Raw genomic sequence first — 19981 nt, 5'->3', positions numbered from 1 at the left:
CTATAACTGCTCACAAAACAAACAAACAAAAACAAAAAAAAAGCTTTTCTTTATCTCTTTATCATGTTTTTTCAGCTACAAATGTTTTGGTTTCCATCCCTGAACTCTCCATAAACCAGAAATCAAGAATGTTCATGATGGAAAGAGAGATGTGGGAGACAAATGGTGCATTTGGTTCCCACGACCATAGAATTAAAGAGTTCTTGCTAGCTACAATGATTTCACCGGACTTTAAATAATGCTGCAAATAAATTGTGGTTTCTGTCAGTGTTCTAGCATTCTCATGAGTCACCAGAGTCAGCTGCACTCTTTACATTTTTAAATTACTCTTTGATAGGTTTATATATGATGCAAAATATTTTGATCAAGTGTTTATTTAGTTCAGCTCCCGCTTCCTTGGAATCTGCTCTTCCTCTGAACAAGTCTCCTATCTCCTGTGTTTTTACCCACTGAGTTTAATCAAGGTTGCTTGCATGAGTGTGAGTATGGGGTTCTTTTCTAGAGCAGCTTACTGGTGAGGAGTATGCTTTCTAAGCAGCTCCAGGAGGTATCCATGCTATTGGACCATGAACCAGCCTTAAAGTCACTTCAAAGTATGTGTTTGGATAAGAATTTATGGTTGTACAGACACACCATCCAGACAAGCTGATTCAACCCGATTTGAAGGTAACCGGTCCCCAAGAGAGCAGGTAACAAACTTAAGGAACAGGTGCTTGTTGACTTGAGAATACATGAAGAGCTTGGAGGCAGGGCATGAGAAAGGAAAAATTATCTTTAAGGGACACATCATTGTCTTTAGTCTTCTGACTTCGATGTGATTTGTTTTTCAATGTAACTATAGAGTGGCACAGAGAAGCCTCATCTCCTATGATGCTGGGCAAGGCACTGCCATTTTCTCATGACTTCTCAAAACTCTTCAAGGCAGTTATTGTTTTCACCCAGTTTGCAGATGAGGAAGCTGAGGTTTAGCAGGGTTAGGTAATATGTCAGGTTGCAGAGAGACAGAGAAAGATTTGAACCCATCCATATGTGATGCTCTTCCCTATGCCAGTCTACATCTAAAGAGTAATAATAGATGCTAAGCCAATGCTAGCTGATAGATTTGCCACTTTTTACTTTTCTGATGAAGATGCCCAGAAGGAGTGGCCCCGGGCAGAGGGGGCCAAAAAGGAAGAGGTTGCTCAAAATAAGAAAAGGTGGCTTAGAAACCCTTCAGAAGGCACAGAAGATGAATCTTTTGTGCAAAGCCAGTTTGATCTCTGACAGAAGTAGCACTGAAATTTTCTCTTGGTGAGAATAAAGTTTGCCTTGTTTTCATAAGCTTATCTCAGAGCAGTCAACGTTTGGTCTTCCAAAATGCTAAGGATGTGAGTGTTGACATTAGTTTTTCTGTCTATCTCGTGCCAAGATCAACTGTAACTCTCTGACCCGCACAGTATCGTGTGAAATAGGGACTTGTTGGGTCTACAGAGCTGAAAGCCAGCACCAGAAGCTTTGCTCAGCCACTTTGCCTGATTCTGAATCGTACTTCTTGCTCTTGCTTAAGCTTACTGTTGTATTATGTTCAGTTGTTTAGCAGAAGAATAAACAGGGCCCACTTTTGGCAAATATTTGACTATTTAAGTTGTCACAGGAATCTCCAATGTCTTTTTCAGACCCCTGTCCAATCTTTACTTGGAGTACCTCCCTCCTGACTAGTCTTCCTGCCTATCCAATGTACTTCTCACTTTACTATTTTAGCACTAATCAATCAAAATCTATAGCTAAACGACATGTAAAAGAAGACAAGAAAACAAGAAAGGGGTAGGAAAGAGCTGCCCCTGTTCTCCCTTCTAAAGAACAAAGCCTTAAAAGCCATCTTGAACTATTCAGGGAAGAGGTTTCCATTGCCAGAGCTACTGACTGGGCCAATTTAAGTGCATCCCATCTCTCTCCTGTCTCCAGCTTCCACCTTCTTCACTACCTGCCATTTACTCCCACTTTTAAGGCTGCATATTTTTAGCACTATTCAAAATATGCATTATAATTCACCAATAGTGTCTCTTTCTGGAGCCAGGGATATAATACCGGGCCTTGTACATGATTGACAAGTATTCTTTACCTTCTTACTGTACCCTAGCCTGGAGTTTTACTACCCAACACTGTATTGAGGCATCCCGCTCAATGATTATTTCCAAGTCACATTTTTCTGAGAGTTCCCTTGTAAAGTTCCTTGCACAGGTCATGTTAGACCCATATTTATACCTAGTTCCTTCAACAGTGTGCCTTATTAAGTTGGAAGTAGCTTTGGTTGAACATAGAGATCACTCTCATATGTGAGTCTCTTTGCATCTCTCTCTCTCTCTCTCTCTCTTTCTCTCTCTCTCTCTCTCTCTCTTTCTCTCTCTCAGTGTGTGTGTGTGTGTGTGTGTTTCCCTCTCTTTAACAGATCTTACTGTGTAGTCTTGGGTGGTCTGGACCTCATTATGTAGACCATGCTGGCCTTGAATTCATATTCTCCTGCCTCTGCTTCCTGAGTACTGAAATTAAAGGCATGTGCCACCATGCCGTTATTTCTGAGTATGTCCAGTGCCATAGTATGAATGTGTCTAAGGCAAGACAGCTGAATCTAGCTCCCTGGGCTATTAGATCACTGCTTTGTAGTTTTAGCTAAGTTGCTTTGGGATGTTAGGGTTCAGTACATCATTAGTAAAAAGTTACTCCAAGCTTTCACACTCTATGGCTGCTTTCTTGTGTTTAGGCTAGAGTCTTCTCAGGTTTAGGTCACACAGTGGCCATGTTGCTTTCTATCACTGGTATCCTGGTCAAGAATGTGGACTTTAGAACTAAGTGACCAAAATTCAAATGCTAACTCCAACACATTAGCAGTTGGACTTGGTGTTTTATACAGTTCTGAGAATGATCTACAATAGCTGTATTTACAGTTTCAAATGACTGCTTGGGTTTTTTCTTTGTTTGTTGTTGTTTTTGTTTTCCAAGACTGGGTTCCTATGTATAGCCCTGGCTATCCTGGAACTCACTCTGTAGACCAGGCTGGCTTCAAACTCACAGAGATCTGCTTACCTCTGTCTCCTGAGTGCTAGGATAAAAAAAGCATCAGGACTACCCAGTGAGTGTGTTTTTATTAATAATTTAGTAAACAAGCATTAAAAAAAAATAGCCAGTAGCATATAGACAGAAGCAAAGCATCATCAAGCCAGGCTTTTACAACATCCAAGGGAGACAAGTGGAATAGCCCAGTTGAGTGACATCATCAAATTGGAGGCTCACAACATCTTGCAAAAACTGACTGCAGTTCCTGATTGAGCCTCTCTTGTCAGTGAGCTATTCACACTGCAGGCATTTCTATACCCTGGGATAAACAATAGTAACCTGTGTTGGAAGTAGTTTATCTTTTAGCTATTCTGGAGGACATGAGATTTTTGTGGTTTTTGTTTGTTTGTTTGTTTGGGGGTGGGGTATCCCAGGTAGAGTTTCTTTGTGTAGCCTTGGCTGTCCTGGAACTTACTCTGTAGACCTGGCTGGCCTCAAACTCACAGAGATTCACCTGTCTCTGCCTCCTGAGCACTGGAGTTAAAGGCATGCACCACCACTGTCCAGCAAGGCTGAATTTTTAAATACTTTTCATTGCTTGCAGTTTTTTTTCTCTTTTTTCTATTACAGAGCCAGAGGGCCAGCCTGATTCAGGACAGGGAACTTGGAGGACACTTGGCAAAAGTATGCTTGACTATGAGACAGAGGAGGTCAACTGCCTCTCAGAATCCATGTTTAACAAGTTTAAATAGCATCTGCCAATTTACCAATATAATGTAAATTACAACTGGGCAATTTGATTTTCTATTATAGCTTCACGATCTATAACTAAGGACAGCAGTTGCAATATACTCTACAGTGTGACTGTTACAGTATAGACGTTTCACAAAATACCCTGGCACAGGATGGTTGTGTCAGGACATGCCTAATAGGATTTATAGTAGCCTACCCCTAAGGTGTGCATGGGCATGTGTCATATCCCATCACCCTGGGTGACTGTAACCAACAAATAAACATTCCTCTGATGTCTTAAATAGCACCTGGTATACAGTGAGCCCTCCATAAATCTTGGCAAGAATAATCAGTGTGTGTGTGTGTGTGTGTGTGTGTGTGTGTGTGTGTGTACTTCAGGGCTCATTATCTTTGTTTTTTGTTTTGTTTTGTTTTTTTGTTTTTTGTTTTTGAGACAGGGTTTCTCTGTATAGCTCTGGCTGTCCTAGAACTCACTCTGTAGACCAGGCTGGCCTCGATTTTTCTTTGTTTTTTTGTTTGTTTGTTTGTTTTGTTTTGTTTTAGGGCTCATTACCAATGTCCTTCATCATATAGTAACTATCATGATTTATTTTTCCCCCTTTCGGGGCTGGAGAGATGGTTCAATGGTTAAGACTGTATCCTGTACTGATCTTGCAGAGAAGCTGAGCTGGGTTTCCAGCATCCATATTGGACACTCACAATTGCCTGTAACTCCAGCTCCAGAGGGATCTTACAATGGTACCTATACTCACATGTGTATATGTATGAGTACATGTATGTGCACTTGAGTGAGCATGTGCACACACATACACTTTTAAAAAAAATAAAACAATCTTCTTCAGGCTGTTTATAGTAAAATGAATGGGCTCTATTAAGTTCTCACATCGCACATAGTTTTTTTTTTTTTTTTAATCATGATTTTATGCCCATAGCATGCCAGGTTTTTCATTTAAGTGGCTTCATGCAAGGGGGCTATGACAGAATCAGGTTGGTAAAACTTAGAATAAAAGGAGGCCTGCCTTGTCCAGTTGCCACGGCTACTTTAAATTACTCAGGTGTTTCAATCTACTGCTGCACAACAGCCTTACATATTAGTCCTGAAGCCCATCTTACATATGCTTATTGTTAATCACTCAGGATCATGGAAGGGTGACTTTTATTTCAGTCCCTCAGTGTCAGACACCCTACTGGCTGGAAGTCAAGCATCTCAGAGAGAACTGACACATTGCCCTTATTCTCACAAGATCATTTCCTTGTGAATCTTAAATAACCATGGTGATTGTGAGTCATACTAATGCAACATGTAGCTTTTATGTATGTGATTAGTAACATAATAGTTACTGCTTTCATTGTATTGATTTTTGCCAGGGTTGGTTTTGCCTCCCCTGTGTGTAGTTTAATATGCTTATGGAAATAGGCAGCATGGATTATTTGGTAAGCAAATTGATGTTTCTATTCTATGTGAGCGGTTTTATGAGAGTCCAGCCAAATCCCACCCATTCCTGTATGAAAATAGATTCTTGTTTAATACTAACAGGGTTTCATATGGCAGTGTATTTTAAAAGGGGCTTCATTTACTCTTACCTTCTACTGGGACTTCCTTCTGCTAATAGTGGGCAGATGAGACCTTGCTGGTCATTGAACAGGCATGTGAATCAACAGGAGTGCGGAGGCTCCTTCAGCTGCTATCATAATAAAAAGGAGGAGATGTCACATTTCTAAAAATGAACCCTTATGGAGTATCACTTCCTGTAGCAAGTGGGACCCCAGGTTTCAGTTTGAACCTCTATTTAAGTGTAAAGAAGAAGGAAATCATGACATATATAGAAAGAGACCAGGGAACATTTGATTCCATGAAATAAGACAGACTCAGAAGACAAATACCACAGTTCTCTTACATGCAAAATCTAGACTTAACTTTCTCTGCACATGTACATATAAATGTACACACATATATATGTAGGACATGAGAATAGAAGGGAGACTGTGAAAGAAAAGGAGGAGGTCCAAAGGAAACAGAAAACAAAGAATATTACAGTATATGTGCAGGAAAGCAAGAAGAGGTAGCATTTAGAGGAGGGTAGTTGGAGACAAAAATAAAAAGGATAATTGTGTGAAATGCCATCATAAAACTCTTTAAGAACAGTTTTGAGTTTTGGGTTTTGTTGGTTGGTTGGTTGGTTGGTTGGTTGCTCAGTTAGTTGGGTTTTGGTTTTGGTTTTTTGAGACAGGGTTTCTCTGTGTAGTCCTGGCTGTTCTGAAATTCACTTTGTAGACCAACCTGGTCTCGAACTCAGAGATCTAATTACCTCTGCCTCCAGTGCACTAAGATTAAAAATGTGAGCCACCACATTTAAAATAAACAATTTATTTTATTTTTAATTATATGTGAATGTACATGAGTGAAGTGCTCACAAGTCCAAGAGCATCAGACGCCTCTGGAGCTCGAGGAGTCCACAGAGGGGAAGGAGGCAGGTAGATGGAGAAGGGGAGGGCCAAATCTGAACAGAGACCGTGAGAGTTTGTTAGAAGATGGCAAAGTGTCATCAAGACAGGATTCTTCAGGGCTGTACAAGTACCTGAGAGGCTGCCTTAGGGAGTGGAGCCTTGAAGACTTGGCCCCTGTGAATAGAATTTCAGAGACACATGACTCCAAATGCTTGATACAAAAGAATCACACATCACTGAATGTCAACCCACCTTAATGACACTTAGCATGCATGCCTACATATCTAAAAAGAAAAACTAACCTAGGGATATGCTCATCTTTTTCTTTGGCCTGCTTGAGTTCTCAGTTTTATAGAATAAGCACATATCAGGTGTTTTTAAGTGAAAGAAAATATTCGCAAAGGGCAGGATTAAATGAACCATGACACTAAAATTTGACAAGTTATACCTTGTCTGGAGCAGAAGGCTTGTAAACTCTTAGAAATTTATTGTAGAATGTCATTGAAGGCCTTATAGGCTTCCTTTCTACTTTGTACCCTTCCCTCCAGTATTTGGAGGATTTCACAATTCTCAATCCTCTCTATACAATTTCCTCCAGACCCATCTTTAATGTGAAGTGCATGAAAGCTCAATAAAGATCACAGTATGAGTCATTGTGTAGTGCTGGGAAAGACTGCCTCTTACTCCAGACACGAAGCCCTGCTTGTTTAAAACACTGCTCTGATCAGATCTGCTAAGTTAATAGATGGCTTTGAGAAGTATTGTTTTAGCTGCCATGTATGAGAAAATTGGCAAGAGCTTTTAATGTTTTTTAATGTAGAAAACAAATATGACACAAAGTGCCCTGCGACTATGCCTAGTGTACCTACAGCTAGTGTACCTACTACCCTGTCTCATCACTCCCCTTCATGCCATGCTCAGAAAAGAACTGCCCCCCTTTTAAAAATCTATAAAACAATATCCAGAGCCAGAAGTATGCAACATTTTCTTCTATTTAATGGGTATGAATGCCTGTTAGCTGCCTATAAATCAAGCAAAGCTTTTGAGAATAGTTTCGGTAGTCACACTTTCCTGATCTACGTAGATAAACTCAAAGAGCTGCTTTTCTTAATCCCCACTTTAGATTCTTTAGTCTATATTAAGAGGAGTGACTAGTGCTGATTTATTGAACTCCAGCCTGTGTTTCTTAGTCTCCCTTTGTCACTACTACCTGCTGTGGTAGGCTCCTCATATTCCTGGCCTGATAGGAAGGGCGGGCTAGTGACTGGCTGCGTTTGCTTCCTTGCCTGCACCTGCATCTATGCTAAGGGAACAATGTCTGTGCTGGTGCTTCCTGACCAAGACTGTTAATAGGATGCAAATATTTTCTCTTTTAATGCATGTCCCTGGCATAGTCAGGGAGAACATGAGAGATGGTACCTCAGAGCAGGAACTTTTTGCTTACAGCTTGAGAGCTAAAGTTAATATGTAGACTTCAGTTCCACAGAGTCTAAGGTAAGTAAACTTAATTATCTTGAGACCATTAAAGATAGATCAGAACTACTGGGTACTTAATTGCTAATAATGGTACACTCTCACAAAGCTAAGAAGAACATGAAGTCTATCTCTGTGGCCCACGGCTTAACAGAAATACTTTTCTTTTTCAGACCTGGTACCAGACAGAGGGCTAAAATTATCTGTCTTAGTAGAAAGAGACAGTTGATATATTTCTTTTTTCCTCCTAAATACCTTCAGTTTTAATGTTTTCCATAGTTTGGGAGTGAAAAGTATCTTCTTTTTGATCTTTTTATTGTCTTTTCACCAATCTTCTTCCTGTGGTTTAATCTTGATATTGTCAATCACACCTGCATCCTTAATGCCAGAAGACCCAGTTATGATGATGGGTGATGAATGTTCCTCACGATGATACCAGTGGTTTATGTTGATATAGATTATCTGGTGAAATCACTAGCCACAGAAATGGAAGGAAATTTTAGTTATCAACCGATAACTAAAATTAATAGATGGTGAGCTTCCTGGAGTGCAGTTTGAAAGATTTTACTATCTGCTAGTCAATTCAATAAGTATGTATAGAATATTTCAACAGTGGAGGAGACCATTATGATGAGTTAGTCGGGAAGATGGTGCAAACATGGTAACTGTATGATACACAGTGGGACATGGGTCAAGGAAGAAGTAATATGCATAGAAAACCTGCATAATTGTGAAACTCAGAACAAAGGCAGAAGAAAACTAGGAGGGATTCATGGTCTATTCTATAATCCTAATTAAGCCTTATATTTGGAAGTTGGTATCTTTATTCTCCCTGGACCTAGCTAGATACTGCAATCATTTTAATTCTTTTCTTTAGGACGACAATATGGATAGTAAATCCATTCTGGAAGAACTGCTTCTCAAAAAGTCACAGCAAAAGAAGAAAATGTCACCAAATAATTACAAGGAGCGGCTTTTTGTTCTAACTAAAACAAGCCTTTCTTACTATGAATATGACAAAATGGTGAGTTTCTTCTTCCTTGTTTTGTGCTATTTATTATTATTCCCAAATCTCTACAAGGTCCTTGATTATAATGAAAGAATACCAGGATTTGTAGCTAAGAGTAAAGATCAGCTTGTATCAACATATTACACTGTCTCTCTTTAACCAAAGTATGATCAATCAAGAGAAAGGATTGGAAACTACTTATTCATTTTATTAAGATCAATCATAACATGTCTTTAAAATAGTAGCTCTCAGCTAAAGTAATTTGTGTTTGTCCTGGAAGACATTGGACAATGCTTAGAGATATGTCAGCTGCCACACTTGTTCTGGGGGCCGATGGGTAAGCACTCTGAGCATCCTGTGGACAGACACTGAGGATGCTACTAAAATACCCTATAGCTCATAGGTCGCGCTTCACACAATTCTCAAATAAGATTATTAACTGTCACTCAGATACTTGCCTTTGGAGAAGCATGTGATCATAGTTTAGAAATATGATTGTGAATGCCATAGAGCAACAGAACAGCATCTCTATTGACTTCCACATCTCTTAGTCCTGCTCCAGATGTTAACTTTAGCTATATACTTTTCCTTGCTCACCTGGAAGCACCAACCTGATATAGCTTCTGGTTTGTTTTTGAATTCAGAAAAGAGGAAGCAGAAAGGGATCAATAGAAATTAAGAAAATCAGATGTGTGGAAAAAGTCAACCTTGAGGAGCAGACACCGGTGGAGAGACAGTACCCATTTCAGGTAAACTGGGGTGGGGGGACACAGTCTGTTTAATATTTTCTATTGTTAGCTCACTGTGCCCAGGAAAATAACCATATTGCAAAATGAACCCTTGAGACAGTGATAATGTTTGGGATAGTCCCAAGTGTGTGCTGGCAGTCTATCAGAACCTTTCTGGCCAATCTGCTTCTCTCAGAGGGAGGGGAAGCAGGATGAGAGTGTAAGCTACCATGGTCTGACCTGCTTCGGGTCTACCCATCTCTTTAATGGACCACTGTTGGGATATCTCTCTTCTTTCTTGGGTAACAACAGCAAGTAAGAAGCTGTGCAAGATTAAATACCAACCCCGCCCCATGTGTCTCCAAGGAGATGGCAAAATAGGCTGTCATAGTACAGGGAAAGTGAGTGTTAAGATGGAGGTTGATGTACATTCCATGCTCCTCACTCCAATATGTCATGAAAATGCTCTGTCAGCAGTTACACTTGGGTTGGGAAGGCCCAGTGGACCTTAACTAGCAAAGATGGAGGAGATAGCAGGACACACTAAACAGTAAGTGCTAAAATAAGAGAATGAAAGAGACCAGCCTAGAGAAGCAGGCGGTGATATACTGCAAAGGGTTCTACATTCCATGTTAAACCAACTTTGATTTTACACCAAAGGAATCTTTTTAAAAAGCATGTAGAGGGTATGCGTGCATGCATGCATGTGTGAGTGTGTGTGTGTGTATGTGTGAGTGTGTGTGTGTGTGTGTGTGTGTGTGTGTGTGTGTGTGTGATATGTTCCCACATGCCACAGCATGAATATGGAGTCAAAGGACAGCTTATAAGAGTCAGTTCTTCCCTTTCACCATGTGGGTTCCGGGGATCAAAATGAGGTCATCATGCTTGATGGCAGAGCACCCTTCCTTCTGAGCCACCTTGCTGACCCCATAGCCCCCAGAGTGCCTTTGTGAATGGTTTCAGCTGAGTCAGACCTACTACAAAACTATCACCCTGTTGGGGAAAACCAAGGGAGAGGGTGCCCATGGAGGAAACTTCAAACACAGCAGGGACACAGAGGCTACTCAAAGCCACAAATGTTTTCCAGCCCTGCAGAGTTCCTAGCCCACTACTTATGTGTATATACCCATAAAGACACATCATAACTTAGCTGGGGTGATGGTGGTGCATGCCTTTAAGCCCAGTACTCATTGGAGAAGTAGATACAGGCAGACGTCTTTGAGGTCAGTCTGGTCTATAGAGGGAGTTTCAGGACAACCAAAGCCACACAGAGAAACCCTGTCTCAAAACAAAACAACTGCCCTGCTCTCCATTACAACTAATCTCTGAGTATACTTGCTCATTTGTTAGAAAAAGAAACCACATACTCATATATAAATAAAGGAAAACTATTGAAGTAGGATGAGCCTAGCTACTAGGAAATCTTTCATAAGTGGTATATATTATTTTTTAGTTGTAAACGAACCCAGATTCAAAGAAGGTATTGTAATTTTCAAACTGGGGCAGGTGTATGAGCATGTGGGTACAAGAGGAGGGCATTGGGTGTCCTACCTGTGGAGGCAAGATGACACCAGGTGTCCGGCTCTGTCACCCTCCAGCTGATTCACTTGAGAGGGGATCTCCTCCTGATTCCGGAGCTCTGGGAATCTTCCTCTCTGTAACTTCCAGAGGACAGGACTTGTAGGTTTGTGCACAGCATGCCCTGCTTACCTTACCCACTGAGCCATTTCTCCAACCTCATAAAATGTTTCTATTGGATAGAAGGATAGAACACAGCACTTCTAAGAAATAATGTAGTTTACCATATTAAATGTAATTCCAAAGCTAATATATGTTCTATGAGAAAGGTTTATTTCTGATAATGTAAAAATTTACAGGTACACCAGATTGAACTATGAAACACTTGTATCAAAATTCATTGCTTTTTTCCCCCATCCAGATTGTGTACAAAGATGGGCTTCTTTATGTCTATGCATCGAATGAAGAGAGCCGATGTCAGTGGTTGCAAGCACTGCAAAAAGGTAACAAAACGCTATAATGAAGGCTTGAATTGCTTTCTTAGGAAGCTCAGGTCATGGGCTGTATTCATGCTTGCTTTTGCTTTCTCAGTGGTACAGGCAGGAAGCCTGGGGATCACCACAGCTTTCACACTGAGCACAGAGCTGGCTATTGTGTTTTCCCCGGTGTGGTGGGGGTAGGGGTGGGGTGGGGGCAAGGGGCAGGCCAACTGTGCTTCCTGGTGTGCTTCAAGTCCTGTTGGGACCATACTGCCAATGTTCATAAAGCGTTAGCGTTAATAAGTGCTGAGCACTTACCACTTGCCAGCCACTCTGTCAAGTACATGTTGCATCTTGTTGACTACTCTATGGACAAGGGTATGATTAGTCTTCTTTTTTTTTTACACAAGTTTAAAAGAAAACAACCAAATGCCACAAATGTTCGCAATGGGAATCTCAAAATTCAATTACCTGAATCCAACATTTAAAATCACTATATTTTAACTAAGTGACTATATTTTGCTCCAAACTGATAATTCAATAAAGATTTTATTTGTGATTTTTAAGCTGCTTCAGTAATAAGGAAGAGGATTGTTATTATTAATTGGGTGCCATCATCTTTCCCTCTACAATCCTTGTGGTTTTAAAAAGGTCATGTTGTAAGGATGATACATAGCTTAACTCTACTGGTGCGGCTTCAGGTTTTAACATCCTAGGCAGAAGAAGATTTTGTTTTTACATTTACTTTTAGATAAGGGCAATATCTCAGTACACCTCCCATTGCACACACCCATTCCACATCAATGCAAATACATCTTTTCCCACACAAACTCCATTTTCCCTTTATGTGAAAGGACTTAGCAATATATTTTGTAGAATAGTGAAGTGGTCCATTAGGGTGAGAATCGTCCCTCATTATCCATAATCATCTCAATGAAGTTAGATGGGTATCTCTGTAAGGGCCAGGCAAACCTATACCCTATACTCTCCTCCCTCCCTCTCTCCTTCTCACACACACACACACACACACACACACACACACACACACACACTATATAACACATCTGTGCCTCTGTTTCCTGACCTATAAAATGAGAAGCTTATTTCTTTTCTCCTATAGTAATTACATTTATGAATGACCAAATGTAATACAATATCCTCTTACACATAGGTCATTGTGGTTATAATGAGGTTTCCAGGAGGAGCCATAAGATTTTGCTTCCCAGCCATTCGTCTTTTGAGGGACTCTCCTGGGGCTCAGTTGTCATGTATATACTTCTCATATTCAGCTTTTGTTTACTCCCTGTGTTTCCAACATGTCTTCTTGAACTATACACGTTGTCCAGGCTTTGGGGAGGGGGCAAGATAATACACATGAGGGTTTATGGATAGAAAAGGAGAACAAAGAGATGAGCAACAATACATCTCTTGGTCCCTCCCAAAATTGTAGTGTCTCCATTCCTAGCGCTGCTTTATGCTCAACAGAAAGTGTGTATATGTAAACAGTGCTTTGTACTGGAGAAGAAAATACATCAGTCACTGGAACAAATCCATGTTTACTTTCTTTCCCACAGAGAATGCAAGGCAGGCAGTCTTGGGATTGGGTACCCATTGGAGGATGTCAGAGACACAGGTTCCTTCTAGCTTTCTCTTTTACTATTCTTATGGGTTAAAGGGAAGGTTCAAAGCTGTCATAGAAGCCTCCCCTGCCCCCCAAAATTTTTGTTCATGCTACATTCCCTAATACTATGGCTCTTATCTGAAGCTGGTCTTTGCTATTTGGGGATTCTTCTTTTCCCACACTTTATCACCCCGAGTTTCACCCCCTACCACTAGATAGGAAAGAAAGAAGGATAGGGTTGAGAGAGAGAAATAGAGATCCCTGAATCTAAATTTCTTTCTTCTTGTTTCCTCTTTCAGCATGACAACTAACAAACCACAACCAACCCCACTGAATGACCAACAACCACCAATCCCACCTCTTGAGGCCCTAGCATTCATATAACCACTGAAAAGTTCCCAGAATTCCAAACATCACACAATCACAGAAATTATCTGTGACTGGCAAAACCACACCTGTGCTAGAACACAAGACAAATTTTAGTCAACTGCTACAGACAGTCTAAAGCAACCCCATATCCCACAACTGGGATTAAAATGAAAGCATAGCCTTATAATATTTCTGTGTCTTCAAATGAACCCAAAATCCCAGAATTCTCACAACACATACCCATCTCTGTGTATAATATACATTGGAAAACAGTATCTATGTATGTTTTATTTTCAATTACTGTTCTGGGGGATAGAGAGGGTGAGTGACATTGTCATTAAGTTAGAAAACTAACTTGCCATGGGAAGACAAAAGCTCTCTCACTTAAACATTTCTCCTTATGAAGTTTCACCAGTTTGTGCCATATCAATTTATCTATTTAGCTCTGTCATGATAGCAGTAACAGCCAATCCTCAGGGCTGTTGGGCAGAGATGCACATGAAAAAAAAATACATAAAGCCACATACAGTTTAAAAATATCAATAAGTGTGGGAATTGTTGCAATGTTGAGTTTCAGACATCGTTGGAGAATTAATTACCCAGGCAGGAATCTAAATCCTTTTAGTTGGAAACATTAGAAATCTTGACACATTAAAGAGCAACAGCTTAGACAGCAAGAAAGCATGAGATTCCAATGATTATTTGGGACTAAAATCAGAAATTAGCACTTTATGATCTTAATTCATTCTGTCATAATTAACTTTTAATGCTCATTAGTTTTTCCTTACTAAAACCTACTGTTCACTGAACAACTGAGGCCAAAGACTTACGTATAGTATTTTATACCCCCTCAGTGATCCAGCACAATGTTAATTATTATTCCTTAGGTTGGGTTAATAAAGGAGGAACAAGACTCTCTTGGTTTCAAAGTTAAGGATTTTCTAAATGAACATAAAATCAAGAGGAAAGAGCTGAAGTCACACATAGGACCAGCTCTCCTCAATTAAAGATGCTTCTTGAATCCTTGGAGGATTTTCTGCTGTATTGCAAAACTCATTAATTTCCTGTACATAGAGTATAACATTCCAAGATTAGAATTTAATTTGTCTAGACTAACATTGCCTTATTCTCATGGTTCACTTTTCCACTACTGGAGATGGAGTCCAGGACTTGGTGTCTGTTAGGCAGGTGCCCTACCACCAAGCTGTACCTTAGCTCCTCTTCTCTAATATACACATATCCTAGAAAAGTAGCCTCTAGTTGGGTGTGGTGGGGGAGTCCCGTAGTCCCAGCATTTGGGAGGCGAAGGTACGAGAGTCAAGAGTCAGAGTTAGCTTTGGCTACACAGTGAGACAAAGCTAGATTTGTGTATATGAGACCTTGCCTCAGAAAAACAGGTAGCTTTCCACTCACTCAAATTATTTATCCCTTAGAGTAAGGATGTCAAAGTCATGGAAGACAAAGAAAAGACAAGAAACTATTCTAGTTCAAGAACAACTAAATAAATAAATTTCATACATAATGCTGGACCAGAACTTTGATCAGAAAAACAGTAATTTAAAGAATATTATTGGAACAATTGGAGGAAGTCAAGTATAAAATATATTCAATTTTCTGAAATTGACAATTTGCTTTATAGTTAGGTAAGAGAATACCCCTGGCAATAGAAATTGTGTGGGTAGATATTTATGGATAACATTATTCAAGCCATATGTCTGCTGTTCTTTCTAAAGTATTGATTGAATAATAATGACAAAATTTTAGAACAAAAATTACATGTGTCTTAAAGAGAAAGAAGCAGCAAAATATAATAGTTAACAATTGGTGGATCTAAGGAACAGATGGAAAAAGGATATAGTGCATGATTCTTACTGTACCTTTGAAAGTTTTCCAAATAAAAACCCATAGTAAGTACATACTCTCAGAAACTCTTTTTCCTAAGATCTAGTCCTACCACCTAGCCTACTTCTCCCACCAAAGAACATCAGGTGCTGTAACCCAGTCAGGACCTTTCCTGACTTATAAAATCTTAATGGCAAACTAGCCAGTGTACGCATTTTTCCTAACTTGTTCATGTCAGAATGATACTTTATTATACTGTAGTTAGACTGTGGATTATGCTGTGGTTTCTGTTTATTCTTTGAGTTTATTAACTTCCTGGTGAAAACCAACTGCTTTGGTAGACATCAGGTCTGACCTTAGTTGCTGGTAAATGAAATTGACATTGTACTGAGATGATAGTATCTACTTATTGCATTGCATCTTTTGGGCCAATGTCTGCTTATATCTTGTATCCTCCCTGCTTGTCCTTCAGAGATACGGGGCAACCCCCACCTGTTGATCAAGTATCACAGTGGCTTCTTTGTGGATGGAAAGTTCCTGTGTTGCCAGCAGAGCTGCAAAGCAGCCCCAGGATGCACTCTCTGGGAAGCATGTATGTGTGACGGGACCTTGGGGTGGGCTGGAGTAGTCACTAGGTCAGGTCTGCTCAGTGCCAGATTAGTTTTCCAAAATACACCATATTGATTGACATCATAGCAATACAGCTTTGTGAATGCTAAGTTAAAAATTAAGTATAATTTTAGTGTCAGTTGAATCATACTCACTCAATATTAATATATGTTTTTCATTTAATGAGAAATGTTTATAAAGTTGAAACCATAATAAACAGAGAGAAAAAGAACATGAACTTGGATGGGTAGGGAGGTGGGAAAAATCTGGGAGGAGTTCAGGGGAAAGAATATAATCAAAATATACTTTATGAAAACATTTTAATAAAAAATTGAAAACATGGGTCAAGAAATGACCCATTAATGCCTCTCATAATTCTGTAGTTTAAAACAAACTCATTAGAATTAAAATGTGGTGAGCTTATCACTACGAATCAAACTGCTAGGTTTCCCACTTGATAAGAAAATGACGAGCTAAAAAGATGACTCAGCGAGTAAGAGCACTGACTGTTCTTCCAGAGGACCTGAGTTCAATTCCCAGCAACCACATGGTGGCTCACAACCATCTGTAATGAGATCTGATGTCTTCTTCTGGTATGTCTGAAGACAGCTACAGTGTACTCAGATTCATATAATAAGTAATTCTTTAAAAGAAAGAAAATGAGAGGCTGGAGAGGTGGCTCAGTAGTTAAGAGTACCAGCTGCTTTTCGAGAGAGGGCCTGGGTTTGATTCCCAGCACTAATCTGGCACTTCACAATCTGTAACTCCAGTTCCAGCAGATCCAATGCCTTCTTCCAGGCTCTTTGGACACTGCATGCATGTGGTACACAGATACATTCAAGCAAAACACCCAGATAGGCAGGCTTGATGGCATATATTTGTAATTTTAGTACTTAAGAGCTTAGTCAAGAAGATCATAGTTTAAGACTAGTCTGAGTTACACAGCAAGTTTAAGACTAACCCTCACACTGAGACCCTGTCTCAAAGACACACACACACACACACACACACACACACACACACACACACAGTGAGAGAGAGAGAGAGAGAGAGACAGAGACAGAGACAGAGACAGAGAGAGAGAAAGAGAGAGAACAGAGACAGACACAGAGAGAGACAAAGACATCAATTCTTTCTTATAAAAAAAAAGACCAAAAAAATTCATGAAACAATCCTACTTATTAAAAGTATATAGCAAAAACTACAACTTTAAAATGTAATAGTCTTCATTATCATATATGGCAATATGATGATGGCTAGCATTACAAGATTTGTTTAAAGTATTTGTCATTCTATACAGGTATGTTGGTTTCTAAATAACATATGGAAATGAGGTATAAATTGCTTGTTGGATTTAGAGGAACTTGAAGTTTCAATCCAGACATTGCAATATGTCAGTTGCTGGATGGAGGTGGAAGAGTGCTGTTTGAGTTGAATATTATACAAGAAATCTCCAGGATTGCTTGAAATGTTAAGTCTAAGTTCAGTTGATTTGGTGAAAGTGTTTCATTTCTGATTCCCTGTGTTGAGAGTTTTCCTTTGTTCTGTTTGCTTTTCAGATGCTGATCTGCACATTGCAATCAGTGATGAGAAACATAGAGCTCCCACTTTCCCAGAGAGGGTAGTAAGTCCAGTTTTAAATTATTTTCAAGGATGGGCTATTTGCACATGTGTCATTCTATTTTGTTCTAACTCATTCTCTCTCTTCTCCCCCACTGGTTCCATTTCATATTCTGCCTGCGTACCCATTACCTCTCATTTTTCCCCTTAAATTTTCATTCCTCCCTCTTTATTATTCCTGTTTTGGTTATATGATCTAAACATGTACACATTTACACACAGAGAGACGTATGCATTCTGACATACACATGTACACATAATTCTAAATTTAGGTTCTGTATATGAGGGAAAATGTGCAGCATTTGCCTTTCTGAGTCTGGCTTATTTAACATAATACTTTCCAGTTCCCATGTTTTCTTCTGAAAAATCTCATGATTTTTTTTTTACAGTTGAATTAAATTCCATTGTGCATATGAATCAATTTTTTTTATCTAGTCATCTGGTGATGGGCACTTATGCTTGTTCCATTTCCTTGCTATTGTGAATAGTGTAATAACAAATGAACAGCATCCATGGGTGTGCGTTATAGCTCTAGTTGGGGACATAAACCTGGGAAGCAGGCCCTAAAAAAATGAGGCAGACTAAAGCCTCATGCAATAGCCAACTTTATTCAGAGCATCAGATAAATTATATTTTGAGGGTATTCTGACAGTTAAGGAAGGTCAAATGAGCAAAGGTCACATGAATTTAAGCTGTATACAGTCACAAGGAAAACCATGCTTGGAAACTTCTTTGAACTAACAAAAGTAAGATGTTGAGTAATCTGAAATAAACCCACTCCTGTTTACTACTATACCTGGGAGGGGCACAAAAGCACATTCCAATAACAACCCATGTTATGGAGAAACAGAAGTTACAAAACATTTGCCTTGTTGTTCCCTTGGAGTTATCTTACAAGCTCTTAGAAATCTTCTCACACAGCTTAATTCATGGACCATGTTCCAACAGGTGAGCAATTATCTCTAAGTCAATAGTCTAAAAACTATTTTGCAATCAGGATATAGTAAATAAACCAACAGTTGCCAGATTCAAGACTAGTAAATGGAGACTTCATTTGAACTTCTCAGCAGAGAGAAAAAAAAACTATGAGCTATCACTTATATGTGTAGTTAGTATTAAATAATGTTTCACTTATATCTATAGTTAGTATTTAATGTTTGAAACACAGAACCATTGCAACATTTTATTATTTATTAACTACTAGGTCTTTTACTAACCAGCAAACATATATGCAAATCTATAAGCCACAAAAATGCGCTCATGTGAGACAAATCTTTGGAATGGTATCGCTCATAACAGACAATGTTTCTTTTTTTTTTTTACAAACATGGGCATAACTACCTTGTGAAAGAATCCTGTTAATGAAATGGGAGTCTATGGAATATGAAAAACATTAAACAGCATAATTCCTTCCCTCTGTTATTCACCCCAAGCCATTTAATATAACTTCTCTGCCTCCAGATAAATTCTTTGACAGACTCCATAGTTTTTCTCATCACTGTAGTATAATGAAAATCTCCCCGATTACTGGTCATTAGAACAGCACACATCTTTAATCCCAACATTCAGGATCTCTGAGTTTGAGGTCGTCCTAGGAGAGAGAGAGAGAGAGAGAGAGAGAGAGAGAGAGAGAGAGAGAGAGAGAGAGAGAGAGAGAGAAAGTTCAGGACAGCCAGGACTACACAGAGAAACCCTGTCTTCAAAACAAAACAAAACAAAGCAAAACAACAACAATAACAACAACAGCCAGCATCCAAAATTTCTCTATCTACTGCTATAGCTACCTTTCTCTAAGTTACAACCTCTTCCCTTTACCTTGCTCTTTTTATGCAGCAACTGACAGTCTGCTTTGGGACAGAGATCATGGAACCACTGGGCCCTCTAACCCTTTCAGTGTAAAGCCAAGTAAGAATATATTGAAAACCCAACATACTTCCATAGCTATACATGGTCCTATTATGATCTAGTAGTGATGGCAGCTGCATGAGCTTTCCAAAACATCTTTATCTTAGGAGAGAATTATATTCATTTACTTCTGAGGAGGCAGATACAAATGGAACTTTATGACAGGAAAGATGTCTTGACAGATGGTTTCTAGCCAACTTGTAAGCAGGGTTGGAGCCTTTCTACAGAAAAACAAACAATACTTAGATAGCACTAGATCATTAAAATATATGCAACTTGCCTGCCTCTTTATTCTGTTGATAGCCATAGTCTTCTATTCTTAGGATTCCCAGGCAGGTGGTGGCCTCTTCAAATCCTAGGAGGTGTTTCAAGTGGCCTCTGGATTCCCTAGGATATCATCTGAAATGGTATCTCTGGTCTATGATGTGTTTTCTGATAGTTTTCTCCTTCTGATAAAAACACATATCATTTTCCTGAATCAACATATCAACTCATTAAAAAATACATTAGGGCCGAGCTCCTCTCCTCCTATTGATGATTGAATTTGCAATCCTCTACTATACACATGCTGCCT

The 19981-nt window shown here is 39.4% G+C and overlaps 1 protein-coding gene across 1 annotated transcript in view; it reads left to right on the top strand.

The window, feature by feature from the left end:
- Positions 1-19981, top strand: part of Bmx (BMX non-receptor tyrosine kinase) — a 66952-nt gene that overhangs the window by 611 nt on the left and 46360 nt on the right. Inside the window, exons 2-6 of the mRNA XM_031376777.1 lie at positions 8585-8731; positions 9361-9465; positions 11384-11465; positions 15746-15865; positions 17442-17506. Coding sequence (XP_031232637.1) covers positions 8585-8731; positions 9361-9465; positions 11384-11465; positions 15746-15865; positions 17442-17506 — 519 coding nt within the window. The remainder of the gene's footprint in view (positions 1-8584; positions 8732-9360; positions 9466-11383; positions 11466-15745; positions 15866-17441; positions 17507-19981) is intronic.

This window comes from Mastomys coucha, chromosome X (assembly GCF_008632895.1).
Source record: "Mastomys coucha isolate ucsf_1 chromosome X, UCSF_Mcou_1, whole genome shotgun sequence".
Classification (NCBI taxonomy): domain Eukaryota; kingdom Metazoa; phylum Chordata; class Mammalia; order Rodentia; family Muridae; genus Mastomys; species Mastomys coucha.
The sequence above is the reverse complement of the archived record's forward strand: the minus strand, read 5'-3'. Positions and strand labels throughout refer to the sequence as shown.